The 20,133-nt window shown below is 39.1% G+C and overlaps 1 protein-coding gene across 4 annotated transcripts in view; it reads left to right on the forward strand.

Annotated features, from left to right (window-relative positions):
* NRXN3 (neurexin 3) overlaps positions 1-20,133 on the forward strand; it is an 897,015-nt gene that overhangs the window by 374,416 nt on the left and 502,466 nt on the right. For all 4 annotated transcript variants that reach the window (XM_030451649.1, XM_030451652.1, XM_030451650.1 and 1 more), the window contains one exon: positions 1,225-1,344. In XM_030451649.1, the coding sequence (XP_030307509.1) occupies positions 1,225-1,344 (120 nt within the window). The remainder of the gene's footprint in view (positions 1-1,224; positions 1,345-20,133) is intronic.

A 20,133-nucleotide genomic window follows, 5' to 3' on the forward strand; every position in this document is an offset into this window, starting at 1 on the left:
CCTATGAAGGACAGATGGTAGCACTGATATGGTGAAGAATAGGTGAGCCTCATTAAATTGCTGTTCCTAACAAAGACTGTGATAGAAGCTTCTGGGATGCGTAGAACAGTCACTACTCTATCTTTATGCTATTTTCCTAGACTGGAAGTGGCAGCCTAGCCATTTGATCCTCTATTATCTACTCTATTTTGTTTTGGTCTTATTTTCCAACATGTGCAGGAAATAGAAGTGTAGGTATGTCAAGTATAGTTGTATGTTTTATTTGAAGTACTGCACAATAGAGGCAGTACACCTTTGTCTAGAATGCTGAAGATAAAATGCTTTCCCAGGAAGTAACTTCTGAAGACATGTTCTTATGATCTATGGCTTACAGCTTTACCTCTGCTCTCAGGTGATTCAGAATCCAGCTCCCACTTTGTGGATGACATACGAGTTGTCATTCAGACAGTCTCTGACCGATTTTTTGCCAGTTGCTTGTGTAGTGTCTTGGCAAGGTTTATCTGAGCAGGATAGCAACTGTTAGCTCCAAATCACAGAACAACAAAAGCTGTTCTGTGGCTGCTTCCTTTTCTGCTTTCCCCAAAGGCTGTGGCATCCGGAATAGAGAAGTGTTATGGACTAATGTCATGCCCTTCTGAGGACTTTACTCATGTTTCCAGAGGCAACTCTGTAATGGGACTGTTCAGAGTCTTTGCTTTTTTGCTTAGGTTTTTTTGTGGTTTTTTTTTGTTTTTTCCTAACCAATAATGGAAAGCTGTAGCCAACTCAGGCTTTCAAACTTGTTTGAATCTACATATCAGGCTTCTTTGGGTAGCAGGAAGCATTTCATAGGCCCATTTCTTAGCCATAATTTCTTCAAGGAGCTGTAACTTCCGGGGAAGCATGGCAACCTGGCAGTGTTTGCTATCCTTGTGTCACACCATATTGTACATAAAATTTCTTTGAGCAAGAACCAAACATATGATTTGGGCCTTCCTAAGAGGGAATATGTTGCTGTTCACTATTCCTCCTTGTTCTATGTTACAGTTTGCTCTTTTGTTGTGGAGCACACAGTTGTCTTCATGTTCATTTTACCTGAGCTTCTTGCATGTCTAAGAATGTAAAAATGTTTGGTTAATATTTTTTGTCTCCTGCATAAGGAGCCGGATAGTAATGGTAACGATGAATCAGAGCTAAAATAATTATCTCAGCTTTGTTTCATCCTCTTTGTCATCTCTTCTCCAGGACCAAGCACTACCTGCCAAGAAGATTCCTGTGCAAATCAGGGCATCTGTAATCAGCAATGGGAAGGCTTCACCTGTGACTGCTCCATGACTTCATATTCTGGGAGCCAGTGTAATGACCGTAAGTAGACTTTTCCTTTGGATTGATGACAGTGAGTTCTGATGGATGGAAGACAGAGAACACAGGATGAGTTTTACTTTCAGTTGAAATAGAGCTTTCCCAGTGTCACACTCTTTTTTCTCAGAAGTTTCTTTGAAATATACAGCAATTAATTTTTTCCTTTGTTAAAAAGAAAAGATGCAATTTGGTGTGTGGTTGTTGTGTTGTATAGTTGATGTTAATGAATTTCCTGGTTTAGAGAAACAAGAAATGACATAAATATTGTGTGTAATATTTACATAGGTACCGATTTTTGTACATAGGTACAAAATAGGTACATAGGACTAGATTTTGTGAACTGAATTATGCTTTGAGGTTTTCATGCAAATCTTGGTGACAAAGATGTGGAATCCATGTAAAACTGCTTAACAGTGTTCTAGATTGTTGTCTACTGAATTACTAGCTGTATGCTCAGATGAAATACTGGGTAGTGTTTGTTAGAATGTTGACTTAAAAGCAGGTGGGCAATTCAACGTACAGCAACAGTGTTATGCTTCTTGGCATATTGATTTGCTTCATCTCAATACATTGGATTATGTTCTTGGCCAATTAATATTAAGATAAAATAAATCTGATTTGCTTTCTGATAAAATAATTGAACAAAACCCTGAAGCTTTTACTTGGGGGACAGATAATCAGCTTTCAGAGATTTTCTCTGATCATTCTGATATGGCCTTTGCTTCTGCCTGGAAGGAGCAGATCAGTTTGGCTCTACTCCCTCCCTAATTCATTGTTTAAGATGACAGTTCCCTTCTCCTCCTCCATTCTGAGGATGCAAACAAACGAACACATTGTTAGTGCTCTATGAAGCATAATAGGAGGCTTCAATAATTTGATTAATTGTGTGTGTAAATTTTAAGAGCAGAAAAGATGTTTACAGTCCACTCTGACTACCTACATCTCACAAGCTGCTGCTTTTCATTAAGAGCAGACTTTATTAGTGGAACCAGCAAGGCACGTGTGATATTGGTGCCACAACTGTCATATCTGCAACTCTTCTGCCATAAGTTTGAAATGGGACTGTGTTGATGCCACATCTGACACACTGTTTAATATGTAGTCACAGTCTGTTTCTGCTGAAGTCTCAAAATCCTGCTTTTCTGAGTCATTTATATAATGTGACATTGTCTGCACTGGTCTCCCTTTTCTCCCAGCATAATTCTCTCAAAAAGATACCGGGAAGGATTCATACATAGTCAGGGGCTGTGTAAGAAGAGTTCAGATACAGATTTGTAGACTGTAGCGCCACATTTGATTTTGGGTTTTTGGAACCCAAATTATTCCTTTAGGTTTGGAAGATTTCATAGTAGAGACACAAGATTTGGCTCTGATTTTCTGTATTTTTGTTTTGGTTTTCTTTTTTCAACTGAACACCCAGTTTTCCATTCTCACTCTACTTGTGTTTAGTAATTCAGTTTAGAATTGCTAAGCAGAGCCCATTATAAACCTGTTGTGTAAAAGGAATGCTACTTTGAACCCCATTGGACTGCATTTAAGTACATGTCCAGGAAATCTCTGAAGAGATTATTGATGCTGTCAGTTTTGTTCCTAATGTGCTGGGCTTCACAGCTCCAGAATGTGGCAGTGCCCTTGTTATACTCTTGCTAATGACTTAGAGCAGGCTCTCTAGTCTCAGGAAGCCAGGTTGCTCTGTCTGTAATTGGGGATACCTTGCTGCTTTTTAGAGCTGGCACCTGGAAACCATGCAGAGCATAGAGAGGGATTTGATATGAGTGAGAGTGATGTGGACAACACAGTAGCCAACCTCCCAGTTATAAAGCCTGGCTTGTGATTTAGAAATGCTGACAGGAACATGTTTCAAATGGTCTGGAAAGGTAAGTCACTAGGACTCCTTCTGGAACACGAGACTTCTTCCAGGATCTTCAAAAAGTACGTATATCATTTTTTGTTGGGTTTTCCTGTGTGTTTGTTTGGTTTTGTTTGTTTTGTTTTGTTTGTTTCTTAAATCTTTGCCATATATCAGAGAATCTATATGCTCTCCTGGTTGTCTGAGGAAGTTATGAAGTGGTGTTGGGTTGTGGAAAGGGAGAAGTCTTTCTTCTTGTTCCTGTCTGTTAGATATGGTTGCTATTATATCCTGGTCCAATGGAAATACAGGCAGTTATATTCTAATTAAATTATTCTTTAATTTAATTTAAAGAATTAAATATTCTTTAAACTGGATTTTAGTGGAAGTAATGGCTGGAGGAAACAACTACTGTGTAACCTGAAATCTTCCTATTCAGAAATACATCAGGCTCTTTGATTTTTTGAGTTTTTTTTGTTGTTGTTGTTGTTGGGTTTTTTTTGTTTGGTTTTTTTTTGTCATAGGAGTCTAATTCTATTAATTTAGTAGTTTGCTATTTCCACTTTATGAGCAAACTGTGGTGTCTCCCTGATGTAAATATGGAATATTGAAATCAATAGAACATGTCTAGATTTGCACAATGGAAAGAGTAGCAAAAAAAAGACTTAATGAATATATTTTGTCTTTCCCTTTCTGTTACTCACCTCAAGCATCCATACTGGAAAGTTTGCATTTCTGTGTGTTTGATGCAGAATATTTCAATGTCTCTGAGACAGGCATGTCTGGTCTTATCTTCATTTATTCTTGATGGTCCTTTTAAATCATCCCTACTAAATGGAGAGTAAACATGATTTGTTATTTGCTAGAGTAAACTTGCCAAGTCATTCAGTTTTATCATTATCCAAGAAAGCTTTATGGACCAATATGATTTTGCTTTTAATTTTTTTCCCAGGACTGGGACATTAAGCTTCCCAATTCAGATTCAACTGGCTTGGAACCTCTGTTTCTGAAAGATGGAGAAGCACAAGTGGCAAAGATTCACACTGTACATCTGTACACATTTGTACAGTCACTAGTGTTTAACTAGACAAGGATTTAAACTCCTAATGGAAGTGATGATGCAACCTTAATTTTTAGCTGTTGCTGTGTAATTCTATTTTAGGTGTTCTTTACACTTTAAGAATCAAGTTTTCTCAGAACAAATATTAATGGAAGCAAGGGTGCATAAATTAATATGTTTATGTTAATATGCTAATAAACATATTAACTTATGCTTCATTTTGAGTTGTATAATTTCTTGTGCCAATGTTAGCAAAACAAAACATCAGAAAAAGATACCTCCTGCTTTCAAATTTCTTTAGGGAGTTTGTTATACACAAGTGAATTTAAAGATCTGACCTACATAATAGCCTGAACTAATACTACAAAGATATGTAGAAATAGAAGTAACAGTACTATTTGGGATATGTTGGTTCCATTCTTCTTGCCTTTTAAGATCAGTTCTTAACTTTTAAAAATAATCTCTTGTTCTTCAGGCTTTAGAGATGTTTTAATTAGTTGAGCATCTCATTCAATAAATTCAGGCATTCAACCTATTTTCAGAATTAATAAGAATTAATATAATGCCCTGTTTTTTCTGGGACAGAACTCTAAATTAATTTTTGCCTTAAGAGAAACAGCAGTTTTTAGAGCCTGCAGAGCCCAATTCTGTGGGAAGAAACCCGGTAAGATGCTCTGGTATGCTGGTTTCTGTAATGATCAAGGTCGAGGGTGGTTTTGAACCATGCAGGTGCTGTGGACTAGTAGGGGCATAGCCCAGGATAGCTGGCCCAATCTGGCCAGTTGAAGTGTTCCATATGATAAACATCACCCTCACTGTAGATCAGGAAGATCACAAGGAAGTTTGGAGCTAAAATTTCAAAGTTCACAACTGTCTGGAGCTGACTATAGCTTTTTATCTCATATTAGCATTGGCTATAATATTACTTCATTATTATTATTCTATTAAATCTGTTTTCACTTCAACCCATTTCATTTCCCCAGTTCCCCCTCCTGGTTGGGATTGGATCACAGAGCAAACATTTGAACTGCAACATATACTTCAGTTGATGCTTAGGAATATTAATCAGCTTTGGTTTCCCAGACTGTTGCCTAGACTGTTCAAATGGGTGACTTTCAGCAAATAAGGTATCAGCATTAGAAGTGAAGCCACAATGATAATGTAGTATCTTGCAGCTGGGATGAACTCCGTCCTGTTACTGCTCTTCACCACGTTACAAGGTGAATACATGGTAGTTAAAGACTTCCAAGTGACCTGGGATGTGACATATATTTAAACTGCTGCTTTCTGAACAGCTTTACAGATTCCTTACCATATTCCTGTTCATGTCTACCTGGTCAAACAATGTCATTTTCTTTTCTGTGCAGAAAGGACTCATAAAATATAGGCTTCAGCAATCTAGCTAATGGGCATGGTATATGTATGTCAAGCTAGATCATGGAAAACTGCTTGTTACTCAGTGCCTCATGCAAATGCCTGACACCTAGGGTCAAGCTTTCCAGGAGAAATTGCCAAGCTAACACAAGTATGTGATAATGGAGGCTATTCGTCTGTAAAAGATCAATAGCTTGCAGCAATGACTAGTGCAAGCAGAGTATAAACCACTTTTTCAAACAGCTTCTTGGTTTTGTTTAAACAGTTGTTGAGTCCATCTGCTGACTATGGATTGGCTTTTTAAGGGGGTTATTATTCATTCATTTATAAACTCTGGGTTATAATATCCACCTGGTTTAAAAAGATGTTTTCCATTTGATTGGCAAAAAGAAAACACAACCCATGTTTGTCCTCTTGTGTGTGTTTCTTCATGTACTTGCAGTCTGCATGCTTTTCAAAGAGCCTGTTGATAAGCAGAACAATCCTCTGACCTCCCAGTGTGATTGTTTGGTTAAGTTATGCTTGTTTTTTGTCTTAGACAGAGGTAATATATAGGGCTGTTGTTCTTTTTGTGAGATTTTTATCTTTACTTCCAAGATCCCTTACCATAAGATGCATAACCTACATGCTTCAACTGTGTGTGAATTGCATTTGGAGGATGAAAGGATTAGTGGGAAAGGGAGTCACGGTGACTTTGCTATTTTGTTCATTCATTTAGCACTCTCACAGGAAGAGTTTTTTGATAACTTCAGTTTTGTAATCATAATGGCTTACTCAGTAGACAATATATTTTTCTTTTGTCCTCAACTTAAAAAGAAGGATGTAAAAATTATCAGTCCAAGCCTAAGACAAATACTTCAGAGTAAAGTATAGAGCATTCTGGACTGAATGAGGAAGACTGCAGCTGGCCTCTCTGCCTCTTGTGTGTTCTAAGTGAGATCATAGAATCATGCCAGGGATGCCAGGGATGTCAGAGCAGACACATCCCTCTTTCATGAGTGCCTTTCCTTTTTTTACGCCTCTGTGTAAGTGGATGAGTACCTAACTAGACTGATACTTCTGGAGCATAATCTGTAGACTAGTTTGCAAAAATAAGGTGGTAGAATCAGCTGCCCTCACCCCTACTTAAATAGCATGTCAGAATAGTCATTAGAAGAGAGTGGTAGCAGGGCAAATGGCTAGAAAAGGAACATTATTTGATGATAAGGGCTTTACTCTGTTGTGCTCTGTGTGTTGGCACTCCATGCTTGCTTTGTCTGTGCTACTGAGCAGTTAGAGCTATCTCCATGGAATGATTCAAACCCCCGGTTGGGAGATGGACCCTATTTTCTTTCCCTCAGTTTTTTTTTTGGTTTTTTTTTACTATCTGGGCCAATTTTTGTCCAGACTTCGTGACCTCCCTTAATGTCAATGCTGGCACTCAGCTTGCTTTACTTAACAGAAGCCCTCTTCGTTGTTCATGTTTAATTAGCACCCATTCATTTCTAAAGCACCCAGCTTATCACTTACTGAGTCAGAGAGCAAGAGGTTGCTAGTGTGTAGAAAATAAATGTGCATAGACTTCATTAGCTATGCATAGCTGAACCAGTTAGCTGTTTAAATATCAGCACGCTTAGGGATTTGCCTTTGATACCACAGAGACATCCGCCCTACATGAAGCAAGAGTCACCTTTGATTTGTCTTGAGTGAATCATGCTTCATTCCAAGAGGTCAGGCACCCTGCCTCTTTCTTTCTTCCCTGCTCCTGCTTTGCCCTCGCTTACTCAGTGCTCTTTTACCCGCACTGTAACGAGTGTCTTCTGGCTGATGGCTCATTTTCAATTCTGACTGTAAGCCTTTGGTGTCTCTGAATGACCTCATCCTCTGGGAACTAGGATAAAAGGGGAGGGAAATGCAACTGTATACTTTAATACGTAATGTAAATTGGACTGTTGCAATTTGGGTTGTGATCCCTGCTTTTACCCTTCTTTACAACTATTTACTTTCATTTGTGTTGCATCTCCAAGAACTAACACCTTAAGGGCAAGGATCTAGTGCTACTTGTTACTAAAGCGACGTGTACTTCTCCGGTGCTTAGTAATGACCCACTACATAATAGCTTTAACACTTGAGTGGTTTGAGTGCTTGCTGCTTTTCTTTGTACTGAAAAGCATTTCCCCTCCCTTGAGTAACAGCTGTAAAACATCAGTTCAGGCTGCAGATCAAGAGCTTATTTGCCCCATGTTTCTTTTGGGACTCTTCAGAATGGGTAATATTGTCACCATCAAGAGAGAAATTTGAGTGTCCCTGTTCTGGGTGAGAAAGGGGGAATTTGAGTGACACATGCTTTTTGGAATTGCTTCTGCATCTTTCAGCTTCTCAAGGTGCCCTGACAGAAAAGTGTTTCCTTTTTTTTTTTTTTTTTTTTTTTTTTTCCAATTGTGAAGGCTAGCTAACTTTATCCTTTTGTGATCCCCAAAATGCAGCTAGGTCTCTAGTGTGTAATTTAATTACTATTGCTTCAACAGCTTGGCACAAGTAGCATTTAGGATGAGGGATGCAATCAGTCACTGATATCTGTGCACACCTGGCTGCTGTCAGCACATAAGCTATGGTCCAGCCATGCTACAGACTTCAATAGGATGGAAGGAGAGAGATTTTTTAACGCTTGGCAGTGATTACAGCTTCGTTATCAACCTTTGTGCAGTTCAAGCAGTTACTTAATTCTCTTCCTGACACTGCTCAGCAGCTATGCCATTTCCATAAACATGTCACAGAAGGCTCTTGACACAATTTTGTTCCTTGTGATCTCTGCTGTATTTGACAGTATTTTTTTAAGTGGTACTTTTTGGTAGTCAAGGCAATCATTATCACTTTTTGTGTTATTAATAGCTGAATGACTGGCACTCTGTCCCTGGGTATTTTGCCCCATGAAAGAGCTGGCCTCTGAAACTGTTCCTTCAGTAATGGCACACCCAGGGTGTGATCTCTGATAAGACACTGATGCAAGTTGACAGCAGTAACAGAAATGTGGTAGAGCTGAGCAGAGGTTTCTCTTTTTAATGTCATCCCAAGCTCCATTTGCCAACAGTGATCTGTAGGTGCATTTTACCACTAAATGTATGTCAATAAATTAAGTGTTCTAAATTTTGAAGTGAAACAAGGATTTGATTAATTTTAAATGTAGCTTTTCTCCTGTAATCTGCAGATGTTGGCTTGGTTTAAGAAGTAGTAAATGTAAAAACTCAGGAAAACACCAAAATAGGTTTGAAGGATCAATTTCAGTCTTAAAAGAGTCTTTTCTTCCTGTATCAGTTGCTCCACAGAAGCTGAGGCAATAATGAATTTGGAAGCTGATGGGCAGTGTATCTTGTGTTGGGTTTTGAAGATAATAGTTTCTCTGAGCTTGAGGATCACTATTTTGAGTGGATTTTTTTTCTTTTTTTTTCATAGTGCTATGAAATTGCCTTGTATTGTATCCTCGATTGTACTGCCCAAATATTCGAGATTAATCTCATACCACCTAGGGTATTATCACCAGGAAGTATTTTGTGCCACATGGCACGCAGATGGAATGTGTACTTTTGCAGAGAAGGGAAAAAACCTTTGCAAAAGCCTGTTAAACTTGCAGCTGTTGCTCTTGATCTGCAATAGGATACCCTAGTCACCAATTAAGGTAAAAGCACAGGTGGCTTTGATGGTTGCCTCCATTTCCCTATGAATGTGCCATAACCATGGTTTATGAAAATGTGATTCCTATAATGGGACTAATGTCCTGTATGGGAACTCTGCTTTGCAATAAACTTTAGTCCATTTTTTGCCCTTTCTGGGTTTTGTCTGCTCTCCTATCTTCACAGTTAGATAACTGTGCTTTTAAGCCATTGCTCTAAATCTGATATATGGTAAGTGGGCTGTAATGGTATAATTGAGGTGGGTTAGGGTTCTCTTAGTGCTTTCTCAGGTAGCATGGAATTGTCTTTCATAGTACATGCTGTATTGCCTTCTTATTCCTGTAGGGTCCTCAAGGTGATTTTCCAAGGCTGCTTACGTAGAAAACAGTTTGCAAAGAGGAGTCTGTTAATGGGTGAAAAACAGATGGAGATTAAGTTGGTCTCGGTATTTTATGGACTAGACTTCATTTCCAATAATGCTTATTTATAAATACCAAATTCTTCTTCTTTTTTAAATGAGGTAGCTTGAGATTTATGCCAGCACCAGTAGATCAAAACCTGGTGTCAGATTCTCTCAGTCGACTAATTAAATATGCCTAATTGTATTTTATTTAAGATTTAAATATATATATGTTTATATACACCTTAGACAGAAAGCTACTTTTAAGATTACAGTCATTAACATGGAGAAATGAATGTCATAAAATATTTACAGGGTGCAGGTAGCTGAGAGAATGCCAACAGGTAGAGGGATGCAGATGGTGCTAGAATTTTCTTTTTCTTTTGGCTTTTGAGCCTTGGAGCCTGAGGCTACATCAGGGGGGAGGCTGAGGTGTGTAGGTAGAGACAGACAACTTGTATGCTTATCCTGCTTTTGCAATGGAAATTATTAACAGAAAAGCAAAGGCAGGAGGTGTCAGAGGTCCTGAAGGAGGTTCTTGTTCGCAGGCTGCCTAATATACTAACTATTGGCTGTCATTGGAAGAAGGCTACCTATTGATCTCCAGTGGAGTTTAGCTGTAAACAGGGACGTATCTTTATTACATTGCAATCTTGTTACCCAGGAGCTGATATAATAATCTCAGCTGTGGAACATTGGGGAATAGATGCAAAACCTTAATTACAGTTGTTTTCATAATGATCCCTGAGGTTCAGATTGAAACTGGCTGCTTGGGTAACTATAAGCTTTGAGAAGGTTTTTTTTTTGGTGGATTTGATTATTTTGGTGGAGCTGATTTGCTCCGTACTGACATCTGAGGTCTGCACAAACAGTGGGAGTGGAGTCTGGGACTTTAGTTGCCTTTTACTACCATTAGAGATCTGGGGCAACAAAATAATTTCTCTAACTGTGGAAAGAAATAGACTTTCAAGTAAAAAAACTACAAGAAGATTCAAAATTATGGTAATTTTACTGGGGGATTAGTGTTAACTGAAACCCCACTTCATTAATGACTGTCCACGGAAGAAAAAGCTTCCAAATCAGTGTATGTTAGGTCATTTCAAAGTCTTGGGTACATCAAAACCAGTGAAAATTTTTCTTGCGTGATAGTTTAATTAGTGAAAACTGCACATTTAGGGCAAGAAAAACCTTGTATATTTCAGTGAAAATCCTAGAACTGTTCTGAAGAGAAAAAAGTGAAGAAGGAATAAAAAAGTGGGATGTGATTGGTTTCATATTTTGCAGAACAAAATTCAGGGTTCATTAGCTGAATCAAAAAGATGACTTCATCTTGAAAATTACCAGAAAGAGCTTAAAAAACAGAGAGACAACTAATCTTAGTTTCACAGTGTTGACTTAAGTTCATCCTCCTCCTTCTAGAATTTATGATTTAGGCAGCCATGCTGCTATGACTCCCTCAGACTCTTCCATATCTCTGTGTCGGAGACGAGCAGCATGAGCTTGTGGTGGTCTCCAGGAGCTGGGAGATGCCTTTCAGGCAGGGTGCTTGAGAGGGTGATCTCGAGTGGGATGGGGAAAGAGAGTAGAAAATTATCCCTTCCCCTAGGAAAACAGCCTTATCTCGTCTTTGTAGCGTGTATTTGTTTAAATGCCTCTCAGCCTGAGAGTAGTTGTGCTATTGAGTAACTGTCCCAGATAATATAACTGACCTCTAGATCAGAGTGTCTTGACTAAATTCTGGCTTTCATAATACACCTGCCAAATCTAAATAGTTTTTTCTTCCAGAGAGATTCTGGCATGGTAATGTTGAAGGAAGTGTGGTTGAAGCTGTGCTCTTCCTCTAGTCTCTGTTCTAAAGCCTAATTGCTGTGCTGACCACAGCAAAGCTGGTGTCAGGTTCGCTGACTTCCCATAACTATCTGTCATATTTCTATTTTTTTTCTTCAGATTTCACTAAATGACCTTCTGTCTGTTAAATTTCTGCCCTGCTGATCTCAAGCAAATGATGAAGATAGATAGCAATATCACAAGCCATCCATCATACAGTTTGTAGGCCCCTTGGAAGCATCTGTGCCTTTAGTAGTTCATCTGTCACAAATATTCTCATAATTGGAGACCACAAAATGCTGAAGAAAGGGCTAATCCTGATATTTCTTGTTGCTACTGGAGACTTCAGCAGTCAGGTATCTTTCGCTTGAAAATGCAGACTGTAATGGGAAGTGCCTGGGCACCAGGGTTTAAATTATGGATCCAAACCAACTGCATGTTACAGAAATCCGTGCTACTGCTGACATAAGCAAAGACTCATTTTTCTGCTTTCCTGCTATAGCTGCACTGGTTATGTTACAAGTGGAGAATGAACTGAGCAGACGTGGCTTTCAGGCCCTTGTTCTGTGTGAATGAAGAGGAGTTTTAAGGAGCAGTGACTGTGAATCTGACTTCTGGTATATGGTTGTAGGCACTCCAGCTGTGTGATAGGGGACAAGAGAAAAATCTGGTCGAGGGAATGTGTGTGTGTGCGTGTGTGTGTATGTAAGAGATACCAATATGGATCTCAAGGTCAATGGGCATAATGTTTGTCTGCAGAAAACATACCAAGGTACCCAATGGAGCATTATGTCAAACTTTTGTACTGGTACCATCAGCTGTGCAGCGTATATATATATATATACAGTAGATTGCATAGCTAAAATACCTGTCTGAAGTGGAGCTGGCATTGTATGTTAGACCACAAAGGACACCATGGTAATGCTGCATGTTTAACTTTAGTGTTTACCTGGATTTTCCCATGTGATGCTGTAGCAGATAGAGCTTCAGGATGGAGAGTATCTTGAGAATTATTTTGTGACAGTAACTTGAATGCTGAAAACTGAGCCAAGACAGAACTGTCTATGCTTCTTGTTGTTTAAACACACATCGTAGCAGTTAAATATTTGTACTGGAAGTTAAAAAAACAAAACAAAACAAAACAAACCCCAAGAGCCTTGTTTTGTCTATTTTTTCCTCTATTTTTTACACCTTGTTACCAGTGTTGAACTTATTTTTTGTTTGTTCCTGCTGGGAAAGACTGGGTGCTTAAATCCCTTACCTCATCCTGATGAAATAGAGATACTTTTGATGGACACTTTGGACATAAGTTTGTGCTTTGTCTCAAGGGAATCATCCTCACAGACATTCCTACTGGGATATGGAATTGCCACTGATGGCTCATGTGCATGGAATATTTATATATCAAGTAATTTAAACTTGATCATTTTGACACCAGAGTACATAGCCCAAATATCACACGAGAGATTTGTCCTAAATTCATTGTGGAAGTTATTAAAAATATGTAGACATGATATGATAATGCTTCATGTTTTAACCCATTTTCATCCTGGAGTTCAGGGAAAAATAAACTTGGAAGTGTTTTCTGAAGTGACGCTAGGTATAACACAATGCTTGGGATGGAGCAGAAAGTAAGATCAACTATACATCCTCCTGCACAGAGTCCTGTACTTGCCTACCTCCTTTAGAAGCCAGGATGCTTAAATTCTTTCTGTTGCAGAGTTGAATTCCTGAGTTCAGTCAGTGAAGTAGAAAGTAATGAGTTTTTCATACCTTCACCAGTTCCAGGAAATTCTTATGTATGACCAGCAAGATGTGAACCAGCTGGGTAACAGAAGTTACTCCCTGTCAGACACTTTGTGAGCATACCTCCATGTTCAGAAGCAAAGGTGGAATAGCTGCCTTTGAGTTCCCTCCAGCTCCTTCTTCTAAATGGACAAGGGCTTTTTTCCTTTCAGTTCTGAGCAGACAGAAGTGTAAGTCTTTAGTCCTAGCAAGTTTAGTATTTGGGGACTTGTTTTCTTTGCCCACCTTAAGCACAGAAGGTTCAGACTTGCAAGAAAAGGATGCTCACAGCTGCGCTGGCCCTGCTGGCAAAGAGCCTCCAGTACAGATGGCTCTCTGCCCACACATCTCTATTTGTGAGGAGGCCCCCAGTGTTTATGTTAACAGTGATGAGTTTGAGAGATAAAAATAGGGAGTTGTTTGCTGTTCATTTGTTCTTTATAGATCTGCAGTGAACTTTTTTTTTTATAAAGCACAAATTCGATAGAAAAATTTGTTAACCTACTAGAAGAACAAGCTGTCAAAAAGCCAAGCTGCAGATGTCTGAAGTGCTGAAATATTTAGTCCTTGTTTCTTATACTTCTTCCCCTGCCTCCAGGAGATGGTGCTGTTTTCCCACAGACCTAGGGAAGCCTTTGCTTGGCTTTTCTCAGACTCTTGATGGGTGTTTGGAATACAGAAACCTGAAATGAAACAAGAATGAATATCTAACTCTCCAGTTGCCTTTTTCTCCTCTCCAAATTAATATCAAAGAGGTTTTCCAAAATCACCTGAGGCTTTGTGTAGTCCTCTGCAGTTTACATTGTCTTTGCTGTTTACTGAGTCCTGTGGCTTTGCCATGACTTAAGAGGGTTTAGGAAACCCTCCAGGGGCCCCTTCAAGATGCTGTAGTTTCAGAGTAGCCACACTAAATTACAAACAGTAGAGCTGAGACTGTCTTGTTCTCTGTGGTGATTCCTTGTTGAAAGCCTGCTAAGTCGAGGAGCTGTTTACATATTGCAGGGGTCTGCCTAATTCCATGCTAAGTTATTATTTATTTATTTAGGTTTTGTGCAAAATGTTCCAGGGCTTTAGCCCTGGAAACTTAAATTATCTGATCATGTAACTTCAAATAATTAGCAGTTCTACTCTCCTCATTATTCTACCACAAGCTTTGCCACTTATGTGGAAGCTGAGGTTTTGAGAGCTCTTGTGTGTTTTATGTCTCCTGCTTTCAATTAGATTTGGAGTAGAGAAATACTGATCTGGGGATATTGTCTTTGCAAGGAGGAAACATTGGAAGATAGAATTTGAAAAGACTGAAGTTCACTGAGCTTCTAACGGCAGCGAGGAAGAGACTCATATAGAATAAAAGAAAATTCCTTTTTACAGGCTGGCCCGGGCAATAGCCTGTCTTGGGTTTCTAAAATGAGTTTAATGTCAGGGTGGAAAGTGATAGAAGTGACTCATTAGTTATTTTTGAAGTCATGGTTAAAGAACTTCTATTTGTTCCGCAGAACTTCTTATTTCTTTCCTGAAACAGGTGCCTGGGGCACAAGGCTTCTTCAGCCACTGTCTCTCCCTGGAGTCTGCCATTTTAGCTTCCTGATTGCCACACTTACCTTCCTGTGTTGTAGGTGTGGGTGCAGTGTCTTCACAGCACTTCCTCTTATTTTTTCATGCTTCTGAAAAAATAGTCTGACCTCCCATACTCTCCCGCTTTTGTTTTAAGCATTTTCCTAAAAACTTGAACTTGCACTTTCCTATTTTTTCTTCTTACTGAGAGTGGATTCCCAATGTATAACTTCTAGTCTCATCCCTGTACATGGTGTGGAGACAATGTGTAAGGATGTACAAAATTCTTGCATGCCTAAATGAGGCTGAGAGTAACTTTTCTTCCAACTTTTTAACTCCTTATAACTAGTCCTGATTAATGTGGAACACGTACAGCTCCAGGGCAAGACTGTAAAAGTTTTCCATTTCAAATATGCAAATACTATCAGCAGGAATCCTAGAATTATCATAGCTGTTACATTTAGTCAACTCGGGAACTTTAAGGCCTATCTAAATTGATGACACTGTTGCATAAGGATTGTTTAGTACTCTTTTAGCTCAGGACACATTTTGAATATGAGCTGCAGTTTCTGCCAGCACCCATTAATCCCCTTGAGCTGTGGCATGTAAACACCAGAGCAAGTGAAGCTTCTTATCTGGATACCACTGACAAATTTTTGAAGTTCCCAGTAATTGTTCCAATGCTCAAAGCTCCTCTTCAGCTTCTCAGCCAAATTTTAATACACAGATAAGGCTTTAGAAAAACTTCTGAGTGTGATCAGATATGCACCAGAGATATTTTTGACCTCGGAGGTGGTGGTTCTCATCAGTACTTGGTAAGTGTCCTGCCTCTGCTGCTATGAAAATTTAGCAAAAATAAAATCTAGGCTGCCCTGATTGGCTTTCCTCTGTAAGACTTCCCCAGAACCTTATCTGAGGAAGTCTTATCTTGATGTAGTAGTTACGGCTTTCAAGGTGCAGGGTTTTGAAAAGTATTATCGGAGACTTTATGGATAACACTGTGACAGTCTTTTCTACACATAATGTGGCATTTCTTTACCCTCTTAAAAAGTATGTATGTTAGTAAATAATTGCAATAGCAAGAATTGTTCAGTTAACTGGCTCTTGTTTATTACATATACATGGTACTGGACTTCGAAGACCACACTGGATCACAATCTGTCAGGAACTTGAGGGTGTTTTGGAATTGAAGGCAGGGGCATGGGTGAGGAGCAGCACAAAGTATGGTCTGTTCTAAATGGGGAGCTTTTAATGACAGTAGTATCAGCTAAGTACAGCTTTTGTCCTGGCTCACTCTGTCATCACAGGTGTAGTGCAGAGTTCTGGCTTCTTTCTCTGTTCCTGTCTTCTCTCTGCCTGGGGACTCTCTGGTGGGGGGAAAGGGTTCTTTATCTTTGACGAGTGCTTCCTTTTGAAGGCAGCCCAGGGTCTGAACAAAGCAGCAGCTGTGAGTCGACAGAGCTTGCAGTTAAACAGCATGAGGACCCAGTGGAGCAGAAGGAATTGAATTCTCCAGGGACAGAGTTTTTAAACTATTACACCAAGCAAAGTTTCCCTTGCTCCCCATTTTTTTGCTTGTTTGGCTTTTTTCTTTTATTTTTAAGGGTCCTAGGTTCCCTTTGGCATTTGCTGCTGGTACTTTTTACATCTTTTCAACCTGGGAACTGCAAACTACAGCTGTTAGTATGGTTGTTTCATGTCAATGGGAGATTCTTCTTCAAAAGGCAGCTGAAAAGTGGCAAGGACTGGCTAGTTTGGGATTATGTACCTGTCTTCCTCTGGGTGAAATCTGGCTAAGGCCTTGAGAAAATAACAGCTGCTACACTTTGATGGCAACTAAGCAGCTTATGTTAGGGGATGTTTTGAGGAGCTGGTAGAACATCAGAATAATTCTCCTACTTTTGGCTCTCATTAGACCTTGTGGTTGCAGTAGAGAGGTGAAAAAGCTGAATAAGCTTTGTATGTTACCTAGATATGTAAATGCTACTTGGTCAATGCTGAAAACTGTAGGTTCTTTTTAGTGGTAATCCAATGGGCAGTAGTCCAAGCCACTGTTCACAATCTCTGTCATTTACAGTTTGCAGGCTTTGACTTGGTGGATGTTTGGTTAGTGCTAGTTCTTTCAGAAACAAAGGTTAAGCTCAGACATTCTCAGAAACCTGTGAAACTTGGAAGCCTCATAGTAGAAGTATCTCTTCCTAAAAGCAATAGGGGAGACCTTGGTGCCAGAAATCCTGTGATTTCAATTTTTTGTCAGCACAATACAAACTCCAGAAAGCACAGTGATCAGGAATTTCCAAAGCTATTTCTGAGTAACTCCAGTGAATCCACCTGAAGCTGGTAAAGATAGCACTAAATTGTTTGAGAATGGTTAAGGTCAGATGGCACGGGAACATCCTCCTACTTTGCAAACTAAATGGAGCACTTGATATCAGCTTGCTCCAGAACTATCAAGAGGTTAAATTTGATCATGACTAAACACAGCTGAAAAAAATCTGTTTTCTGGCTCCTGCCTTACATGTTACCAGTTTCAGGGATCCTATTTCAGCTTTTCTCTGACGTAGGATCTTTTCCTGATTGTGTGAATGGAGTTTGTAAGTTAACTTATATGGAGAACAGGAAACCATTTCTATCAGCTGGGTGAGGATGCTAAAGGACCTTAAAAGATGATTCAACAAAGAAAGTGACTGGAGGCATGAAAATATATGTATATATATATATATAGACACATATATATAAAGAAAAAAAAATAGCAGTCCTTATGTGTCACAACTGCAATATTTCTTGGTTTTTTGGGAGAAGCTCTAGACAAGAAGGACAGATTTTCACTGTTTAAATGAAGGAAATTTACTGGTCATTGACAATAATAATGAACAAAAAATTCTAAAACAATCCTTTGAGGAAACAAGCAGTTAAAAAAAAAAACCAAAAAACCCCAACCAACCAACTAAATAAAACAAGCAAAAAAACCCCAATCCAGAAAGCCACATATAGAGAAAACAAAAGAAACATAAAAATAAAACAATCCCTCCAAAATTATGTATTTGATGCTGTTTTCCTGTGATGAAAGTCGATGCCTAAATAGGTAGAGGGTAGAGATTATTTTCTATCTTATCTGCTGTTGCTTTTCTAGTACTTACACAGCATTATTACGTAGTCAATTAGAAGGCAAATGTTCTAGGAATGTCTCCTTTCCTCCTACCATCAATGCCTTTGCCTCAGTTCACAAAATAAATTCTTCTTTTTTTGAGTAAGAACTTAGTAATGGAATGTCTTACCATCATGAAAACTAAATCCAGATATCTCTAGAAGCAGTATACCCTCAGGGTTAGGCCTTGTTGATGACTTTAAATAAACCCTTTGGATCTATGATGCCTGTTCATTCTAACTTCACTGAAGATAGGTTATTTTGTAGATAAGCATTGGACAGTGATGAGTATTGTCTGAATGTAGAGAAGATAGCACTGCACTACTGCATAAACTGTTTCTGAATGTCTGAAGAGATGCAATAACAGTAAGGAGCTGGTGGATTGTTTCCCTTTACATAGATTGGCAGTATTCCTTTCTGGTTTCCTTCAGCTTCCAGTGAGATATGGTTGTGTTGAGACAATATATTTACTTCCTTGAAAGATTACTATCACACCCAGTGTGATGTAATTCATTCTCAGGGCTGATGCAGCCCTCTCATTTGAAGTACAGCTCCAAAACGTAGCGGGAGGTACTTCCATATTTCTTATGTGGGGATCTCTGTCCCTGAGCTATCTCGGAGAGCTGCTGTTGCTCTTCATTTTGCAGTCTTCCTCATGCTGTCAGGAGAGCCCCCTCGTGTTGATCAAGTGCCAAGCATTTGCTGTTCTGTTTGGTTAGTGTGATGGATGACTATTTCTCTGCCTTTTCACTGTTTGGAAGCAAAATGTGGGTTTGTAAATTAGAAAGTGATTAATCTTTCCTAATGGAACTCGGTGCTGCAAGCAGAATCTCACCCACCGCTGCTTTATTAACCTTGACCAAAGCCTGCATTACCTCAGATTAGGTAATTGGTCATTTATAACACCTTTATACACTTGCCCCTTTTCTGTGACTTTTCTATTAAGATAATGTAAAAACTGAGCTCAGGCCCTCTTTCCAGGTTTGGCTGCTCCAAAAGTCCTTCCCTTAGAAATTGTCTTGCTTTACCCTTCAGCAGAGTCCAGCCAGAATGGTTCTCCATGAAGTTGCTCTGGGAGATCAGGTTATTTCAGAACTGTATTTTTGATATGTTGATAGTGCTATGAATGGATTTTGATGTGAAATTCAGAGAAGCAGAAGGCTGCAATTGACCTGAGGAGTAATTTCCTCCACTACTGTGCTTTGTAGGGATCCATATTTCATAATACCTTTCAGAAATACATGAAGCTTTATCCCTCAATTAGAGCAGCTTTTTGCCCCTGTTCTCTGTAAAGGCTTTTTAAAAGCTTCATTGCTCTGCTGATTAGAAACCTTTGTCTAATTTTCAGTCTAAATTTATTCTTTGGCAGTTTATAACCATCTGTTCTTTACCAGTATTGTCCTTTAGTTAAATAGCAATTTCCACTCCTCAGCTATTTCTGTCCCCCGGGTATTTATGCACATCAAGTGTATCCCCTTTCAACATTTATTCAGATGGTCTGAAGAAGCCAAGCTCCCTTAATATTCTTTTTATCAGATAGGCTTGTCGGTCCCCTGGTAGCCTTGCTCTGCATCTGTTTCTGTTCATTTTTCTTGACCAGTACTGTATGTTCATTGTCATTTGTTTGAGTTTAGAAACCACAGCCGTGAGTTTCTGAAAAAAAAAAAAAAAAAAAAAAAAAAAAGTATTGCGTTTTTTTTTCTGTTTTTTTGTGTGGAAGAATGACTCTCATCCAAATTGTGCTGCTTGTTTTCCTAGAAAGTTTTACCTTCTCTGGTGCTTGGGAAATACAGGGGTAAGTAATGGTGGAAATGTGTGAGCAGTGCGGGCACAGGACTACATGAAGACTTTTTTGTGAACCTGGGAGTATCTAAAATTTCTTCCAGCATTTCCATGCTCAGTTGCAGACAGCTGCTGTTATCCTCTTCAGAGGTGCATTATGGTGTCTGGCTGGTCTGGCAGAGTTTTTTCTTGGTATTCAAACCTTGGTGAAACTTGGCAGATTTGGATACACTGTAGGTTTACTCTTATCGGTAACATAAGAGTACGTACATAGATATGTATGTTATATAGATACCTGGCATGGAAGCACATTGGAATCAGTCAAACTCTTGTTAAGGTCAATGAAGAAGAATAGAATCCTCC

The sequence above is a fragment of the Calypte anna genome, chromosome 5A, assembly GCF_003957555.1.
Source record: "Calypte anna isolate BGI_N300 chromosome 5A, bCalAnn1_v1.p, whole genome shotgun sequence".
Taxonomy (NCBI): domain Eukaryota; kingdom Metazoa; phylum Chordata; class Aves; order Apodiformes; family Trochilidae; genus Calypte; species Calypte anna.